The sequence below is a fragment of the Colias philodice genome, chromosome 27 (assembly GCF_061535455.1).
Source record: "Colias philodice isolate Cphi_HAF_F1 chromosome 27, ilColPhil1 Martin Lab GWU primary, whole genome shotgun sequence".
NCBI classification, from domain to species: Eukaryota; Metazoa; Arthropoda; class Insecta; order Lepidoptera; family Pieridae; genus Colias; species Colias philodice.
The window spans coordinates 4,898,982-4,906,943 of record NC_143112.1 but is presented as its reverse complement, the minus strand read 5'-3'; the positions used below and the strand labels follow the sequence as shown (position 1 = coordinate 4,906,943).

At 34.7% G+C, this 7,962-nt stretch overlaps 1 protein-coding gene across 1 annotated transcript; it reads left to right on the top strand.

Annotated features, from left to right (window-relative positions):
* Positions 1–156: 156 nt before the first annotated feature.
* Positions 157–7,593, top strand: LOC149476623 (uncharacterized). Its single transcript, XM_089711849.1, has 4 exons — positions 157–555; positions 896–988; positions 1,714–1,789; positions 6,953–7,593. Exons 1-4 carry the CDS (start codon positions 202–204, stop codon positions 7,279–7,281), a joined length of 852 nt encoding a protein of 283 aa, XP_089567975.1. The 5' UTR covers positions 157–201; the 3' UTR covers positions 7,282–7,593.
* Positions 7,594–7,962: the final 369 nt, after the last annotated feature.

Here is a 7,962-nt window from a genome sequence, read left to right as displayed (position 1 = left end):
ATTAAATTATATGATTATTAAATAAATAAATTAGTTTTGATATAAATTCATCTTATAAAAGGAAACTTGGCATTTCTTTCATAATTCTAACAAATAAAACAGGTACTTACATATGGTAATATTGAGATATATTTATACGTCAATCATCAATGTCAGAAAAGTTACTGTCATTTTTAAATTCAGACGAAATTTCAAAAACAAATGGGATTTTTTGCGAAAAGCTTCAACCGGCTTATCATTTTCACCTCGCAAAAACGTTATTTTTCCTCTATTATTCACAAAATGACTTTGCAGTCGAAGTGGATGGTTGAAAAGAATAGAATCTTAGCTCTACCAATAGAAGAGAAGAGGAAACTTTATAAATCAGGAGATTATGTTACCGTCCATCAAGTTGACCCCTGGTGCAGTTATGTTATCAAAAACAAAGACGTGGAAAACAAGAAACATACAGTTGATGACCTCAACGAGTTTCGTAAGATAAAAATAGATCCTGAGAAGAATAAGGCATTAGCCGAAAAAGTCTCTATATATAGAGGAGATATTACGAAGTTGGAGGTATGTATGAACTTAATCTATACTAATACTATAAAGCTGAAGAGTTTATTTGAACGCGCTAATCTCGGGAATTACTGGTCCGATTTGAAAAATTCTTTCGGTGTTAGATAGCCCATTTATCGAGGAAGGTTATAGGCTATATATCATCACGCTAAGACCAACAGGAGTGGAGCCACGGGGGTGAAACCGCGCGGAGCTGCTATTTTTTAATAAGGTTTAATGAGGATACATACTATAATGATGACTAATACAATTTCAAAGGGTATCAATGAGGAAAACCTATATGTTTACAATACTGTTACTATTTATAATTATATTTTCAACATAAACAACTTTTTAGGTAGATGCAATTGTGAATGCAGCAAATTCTCGTTTGAAAGCTGGGGGTGGTGTGGATGGAGCAATCCATAGAGCTGCAGGGCCACTGCTTCAGGTACCAGTAAACTAGAATTAATATTTATGTTTATTTTCACACTAGCTTACACCCGCGGCTTCGCCTGCTTTGTCGAAAACCTAATAAATTATATATTAAAACTTTCCTCTTGAATCACTCAATCTCTTAAATCAATCTATTAAAAAAACCGCAACAAAATCTATTGGGTAGTTTTAAAGATTTAAGCATACATAGGGATATAGGGACAGAGAAACCGACTTTGTTTTATACTATGTAGTTACATCCTAATTGATTTATGATACCACTTTTATTAATTTTTTCCACCAATCATAACTAAATTGTTAAAAAAATTGTACTTCAATGCTCCAAGCATTCATTAAAATAATGCAAAATCACATTTATTCATTTAAATACACAGAAAACAGTTTATCAGAAACTTAAAGGAGGTGAATTTATTTACTATTGTCACCACAGATTGTCACTCTCTCTTCTATATATATAAATCTATACTAATATTTTAAAGAGGAAAGGTTTGTAATTATGTATGTATGTATGTATGGTTTTCACGCATAAACTACTGGACCGATTTCAATGAATTTTAGCACACATATAGAGGGTAACTTGGATTCACACATAGGCTAGGTTTTATCCCGGAAATCCCACGGGAACGGGAGATACGCAGGTTTTTCTTTGAAAGCGCGGGCGAAGCCGTAGGCGGAAAGCTAGTTATTTCATAAAATGTGTTCGTAATTTCTATTTCACAGGAAGAGTGTAATTCAATTGGTGGCTGTAGTACGGGGGATGCTCAGATCACAGGAGGATATGATCTACCTGCAAAATGTAAGTTCAAGTTTCATTCATGTATTTGATTCAATTTTACTTTGTTTCAAAATTGAAATCAATTACATATTAAAATAACGATTATTGTGTATTAACTGTATTTATTTATTTATTTATTTATTTATTTAGCCTTTTAAACTGGGTGAGGATAGTTTTTTTTTGACTGTATAATTTTCTTAGTGATTTTTATGTATGAATTATTTTCTATAGAATATCTCTCAGCTCAGTGTGCCTTCTGGCAAAGGCCTCCTCCAGTAGTTTCCATTGTTTCCGGTCTTTGGCTACTCTCCTCCAATTGGGTCCCGCGGTAAGTTTAAGCTCATCTTCCCAGCGCATATGTTGACGTCCTCGACTTCTCTTGCCATCTCTTGGATACCAGTTAGTCACAATTTGGCTCCATTTTTCTTGTCTAGATCTCAACATATGGCCGGTCCATCTCCATTTTTGGAGGTCTATTCTTTCCAGGATATCAGTCAGTTTTGTTTTCTCTCTTAATTGCAGGTTACTGATTCGATCTTGCCTTTTTGATCTTGTGATGCTCCGTTCCATGCTTCTCTGGCACTTTGCTAATTTTTCTCGATGGTATTTGGTAAGGGACCATGTTTCGCAGCCGTAGGTTATGCAAGGAAGGATACAGGTGTTGAATACTTTTCTTTTTATTGCCATGCTGTGATCTTTTGATTTTACAATTTCCTTCAGAGACCAAAATCTCTTCCATCCATTAGCAATCCTTTTATTTAGTTCCTTAGTTGTTTGGTCTCTTGGGGAGATTATCTGACCCAAGTAGCAATATTCGTCGACATATTCTATTTGTTGATCTTCGATTACAATGGGATCCATTACCGAGTTGGTCATCAGTTTTGTTTTTGTTATGTTCATTTTTAAACCCACTTTCGAGCTCTCTTTATTTAGAGATTTGATCATCTTCCCGAGTGTCTTTGGATTTTCTTCCAGAAGAACAAGATCATCCGCAAATCTTAAGTGGTTTAGTTTTCTTCCAGCTACGTTGAGGCCTAGGTGCTCCCAGTCCAGATTACGAAAGACGTTCTCCAGAACTGCTGAGAACAACTTCGGCGACATTGGGTCACCCTGTCTAACTCCTCTCTTGATTCTGAATTCTTTACCCAAGGCTTCCAGTTGGATTTTTGCTTTGCTGTTTGAATATATATTCTTAATAATGTTGATATATGAAGCAGGTATACCTTGCCTTCGTAAGCTTTCCCATATTGCTTTGTGACTAATACAATCAAATGCTTTAGCATAGTCTATAAAGGCTATGTATAATGTTTTGTTGAACTCATTATACTTTTCAATAATCTGTTTTAGTGTGTGGATGTGGTCTATTGTAGAAAAGTTACGTCTGAATCCAGCTTGCTCTATTGGTTGGCTTTCGTCTAATTTTGCGCTTATCCTGTCCAAAATGACCTTTGCGAAAATTTTGTACACATTCGACATTAAGCTTATAGGTCGGTAGTTACTGATGTCATCCTTTGCGCCTTTCTTATGTAGTAGGATTATATGTGAAGTTTCCCATTGTGTTGGTACATATCCAGATATCGAAATTTGGTTGAACATCTTGGTAAGTATTGGTACTAGTTCTTCAATAGTGCCTCTTAACATCTCGTTCCTTATTTTGTCTGGTCCCGGAGCTTTCTCCATTTTTAAACTTTTTATTGCCTTTTCTACTTCACTCTTCAAAATATCGGGTTCCCTATCTGGCATGCTTTCTGCTGTTATACTTTGAGATGGTGGTAAATTAGGATGGTTGTGTGCGTCTTTGTTAGAGTAAAGTTCTTTATAGAACGTCGTGGCTAGTTCCTGTATACATTTCCTGTTTGTGATAGTATCTTCTTTTTTCCTTAGTTTGGGCACCCACTCTTTTCCTGATTCTCTCAGTTCTTTTAGAGCTTTTCTTACACCACCTGTTCTCATTACTTGTCTCTCTAACACTTCTAATCTCTTATTTTTACGGTCTTTCCTCATATTTTTGTTGATTTGTTTGCTTATTTCAGTAATTATTTTTATGTTCTCTTTGTTTTTTCCTTGGGCCAGTAAGGATTTTCTGCGGTTGATTAGTTGGATGGTTTCATCGCTAAGCGGGTACTTGTTTTTGGTTTTGTTGGTATTAATAGTTGTAGCAAGTTTTTTTTCCAATTTTCCATAATTTACTGTGATGTCGGTTTCATTTTCAAATGTTAGTTCTTTAAAACTATCTTTTATAGACATGCCAATTCTTTTGTAATTTTCCGTGGTGGTTAGGATTGAGTTATAAGTGGTAATGTTCTTCCTTCCTTTTTTTGGTGGTAATGCCAGAATTGTACTTCTGACCATCCGATGATCTGTGTTAAAATTTAGTTTTGATATCACGCTTGTATTTGAAAACGCCTTAGGGGAATTGCTCATCATATAATCTATTTCGTTCTTATATCTGCCATCTGGTGAGATCCATGTCCATTTATTTTTTGGATGTTTTCTGAATATACTGCTGAGGAGAGTTAGGTTGTGTTCTAACAAGAATTCCACAAGCTTTTGGCCATTAGAGCTTCTTTTGCCATATCCGTATCTGCCCAAAACATACTCCTCCTCATTTTGTTTTTCCCCAACTTGGGCATTAAAATCTCCCATCAGTATGATATGGTTGTTTGTATAATTCCTGATAACTTTTGCCAGGTCGGCATAGAAGGACTCTGTTTCTGATTCTGCAGCTTGCTCAGTTGGTGCATATGCTTGAATGATAGTCCAAGTCTTTGTATAGTTTGGTAATTTAATGTTAAGCACTGCTATCCTTTCAGAGATACCATAGATGTTTTGTATTTGTTTTTTCAGAGTCGTCTTTATGAGGAATCCAACTCCTCTTTTGCCTCCCTTTTCGCCTTTGTTAAACAATATGTAATCTTGGTATTCACATATCGTTTCGCCTTCTCTTCTCATTTCACTGATTCCTAGTATGTCCCACTTTATCTCTTGGATGGCAATATTCAGTTCTGCAAGTGTATCTTGTGTTCTTAGAGTTCTTGTGTTTAATGTTGCAATATTGATTCTATTTATTTTTCTATTATAATTATAATAATCTGGAGGGTTATGGTCTACACTTCCCTCGGCGACCAACCGTGGTGGGAAGGATTTTTTTAAGTATTTTTTAAAATTATTAAATGGTTGTTTTTCCTGTTTTTGTTTTGAATTTCCGGTTCTAGTTGTTGGTTTTTGTTTAAGTTTATTGTGTGAGCTTGTTAGTTTTTTGAACTTTCTGAGTTTGAGGTTGATGTAGTTCTGTCTCTACCCATGTACTGTAATATGTTTGGTTTCAATATGTCTTTTTGCCCCGTACTCTTTGCTTTATTTGCTTTGTTCTCGAGCTCGTTATGCGTGTTCGGTTTTTTCAACGTTGGTAAGTTGGGGGATACAGTTTTGTCTCTCTTCCTTTTTTCACGCTGATTGTCTTTTTGCTTTTTAATTACAAGCTGGTCTCCTCTCATAAAAGCTATGTTTCCCTTTTTCCATTCTTCCTCAACTTTGGACTGTAGTTTTTTCCGAGCCTCAAGGACATCTTTGGGAAAGTCCTCTTTGACATAGATGCCTGGTGGTAGTTTTGATTTTGATTTTAATATTAGATGTTTCTTCCACATAGTAGAGAATGTAACTACCACAGGGCGATTTTTGCTGGTTTTCGCTCCAATTCTGTATATGTTCTTTATTTCGTGGCTGTCTAGATGTACTTCTGCTTCTTCGATGATATCTTTAATGTAGTCAACAAGTTCTGCTTCTCTTTTTCCATTTTCATCGACGCCAAAAAATATCAGGTTGCTTTTCCGCTTGTCATTTTCCAAGTTAGTTATTCTGTGTTCCAGTTTCGTTATTTTAGATTTTAAATGAACGTTTTCTTCCATTAAAGTTTTCATCTTTTCATCAATTACTTCCATGACATTTTTCGTAACTGCTGTTGTAAGCGTAAGAGTTTGTTGTTTGAGTTTTTCATCTAGCTTCGCGTCCAATTTTGAAAATAGTAATTCCATCTGTTCGTTCATTTTTATTTTTATTTTTGCAATTGTTTTTCCCTATTTTTCTTTGTTAATTCTTAACTTGCAACACTAAGAATTTGTGGGAATTTTTCTAATTTGTAGTGGTAACCCTTTTCGTATATTTAATAATTTTTTGCTTGCAACACTTGTAAACTGTCTTTCTGTTAGGTTGGTATGCTTGATGGATGACAGATTGATTAGCGACTAACTTCACTTAGCATGAATTGTTATGATATGTCACAATGAGTATTCACTGCACTTTTTCGCATTAATCTTAGCCCCTTCTGCAAATTCTCCACTTTCTTCTAGGTTTTGATGGTTTACTAATTACGAAACACCGAAATTTCACGAGTTTTTTGATCTTGTGCACTTGTTTTCGATTTTTAATCACGGAGCTTACTAACGTACGTATTGACAGATAGACTACCGGAACCGGATTTCACGTATTCGGATTTCACGTACCGTATTAACTGTATCTATCTTAAAATTTTCAAAACAAATTAATTTATAAAGAAACAGATTCTGAACTGCTATACAAAATCACTTTATCCAATGATAAGAAATATCATAAAAACACAAATGCATTGAGTCTATAAAAAAGGTATGATATTCCTGATAAGAATGGTTATTGTTTATTTCAATGTATTTATAAGTACCTACCTATATTTGATGATAATTTCCTGCAATTGAACACACAAGGTCAAAACATTGAATAAGATATATGTACTAGCTGCGCTTCGCGGCGTGTACGCGCGTGGCTCCACTCCTGTTGGTCTTAGCGTAATGATATATAGCCAATAGCCTTCCTCGATAAATGAGCTATACACCGAAATAATTTTTCAAATCGGACCAGTAGTTCCTGAGATTAGCGCGTTCAAACAAACAAACTCTTCAGCTTTATAATATTTATAAGTATAGATTATAAAACACTGCATATTTAACTATTTTTATTTTCTAATCAATTGACACATAAAAATACGACAAGCCGTTGAGGCTCTTGCTTCTAGGACGTGCCAAAGAAATATACATTAGAATACATACACACAGACGCACTCAAAAATAATACCTTCTGTCACAGTAAAATTTGTTAAATCACAACAAAGTGTAAACGAAATATAAAACCTGTTTTAATTATTATTTTCAGACGTAATACACACAGTGGGCCCACAGAACGGCTCCGCATCGAATCTCCAATCGTGTTACGAGAAATGTTTTTCCCTCCAAAACCAGAATCGTATCACGTCCATAGCTTTTCCCTGTATCTCTACGGGTATATATGGCTTCCCCAATCGTCTAGCCGCTCATATAGCTCTAAGAACAACCAGAAAGTTTCTAGAAGAAAATGAAGATGTAGAGAGGGTTATATTCTGTACATTTATGCCGATCGACGTTGATATCTATGAAACGCTGATGCAAATGTATTTTCCAGTCCACGAATGGAATTATAATGATGGCGCTGCTGTGTCGGAGTAATTTTGAGGTTAGAATTTTGGAGGGAAATGTTTATGGTTGTTTTTTGATAGATTTAGGAGGTAAAACTACGTTTTGGACTTAAAGTTTGATTGGAGATTCAGTCTGATGTTGTATCGATAAATGAATGTTACATTTTACAGATTATAATAATTGTTCTAAATACTTTATTGAAGTATTTTAAATGTGTTTGAAAAGATTTTCTTGGTTGTGAACAATTGGCTGTAAATTAGATATAAATTTGTTTGTCCTAAGTCTTAAGTAAAGTGATAGTGTAAAACACATGACTGCAATAAATTTTATACAAATTTTGTACTTATTTTTTTTTATTTCAGCTCTGTACTTGATAAGCCTAAATTTGTCTTCATCACTACATAATATAAAACAAAGTCGCTTTCTCTGTCCCTGTGTATGCTTAAATCTTTAAAACTACGCAACGGATTTTGATGCGGTTTTCTTTAAAAGGTTTAGTGATTCAAGAAGAAGGTCTTAGTATATAATTTATTATGTTTTAGACAAAGCGGGCGAAGCCGCGGACGGAAAGCTAGTAGATAATAAGACTAACTAAATAAAAATGTTACCCTTAACAAATAATTTGATTTATTAACATTCTTTACATTTCCTATACAGGGTGTCCCAAAAAGTAGTGATGAACGAAAGCTGGGAGGTAGAGGACCAAGAGGG

Bases quoted from the DNA above. Each gene is read 5' to 3' on its own strand.
- LOC149476623 (XM_089711849.1), top strand. From the start codon at position 202: ATGGGATTTTTTGCGAAAAGCTTCAACCGGCTTATCATTTTCACCTCG. The intron at 556-895 runs GTATGTATGAAC...ACAACTTTTTAG, and splicing joins GAGATATTACGAAGTTGGAG to GTAGATGCAATTGTGAATGC. The intron at 1,790-6,952 runs GTAAGTTCAAGT...TATTATTTTCAG, and splicing joins ATATGATCTACCTGCAAAAT to ACGTAATACACACAGTGGGC.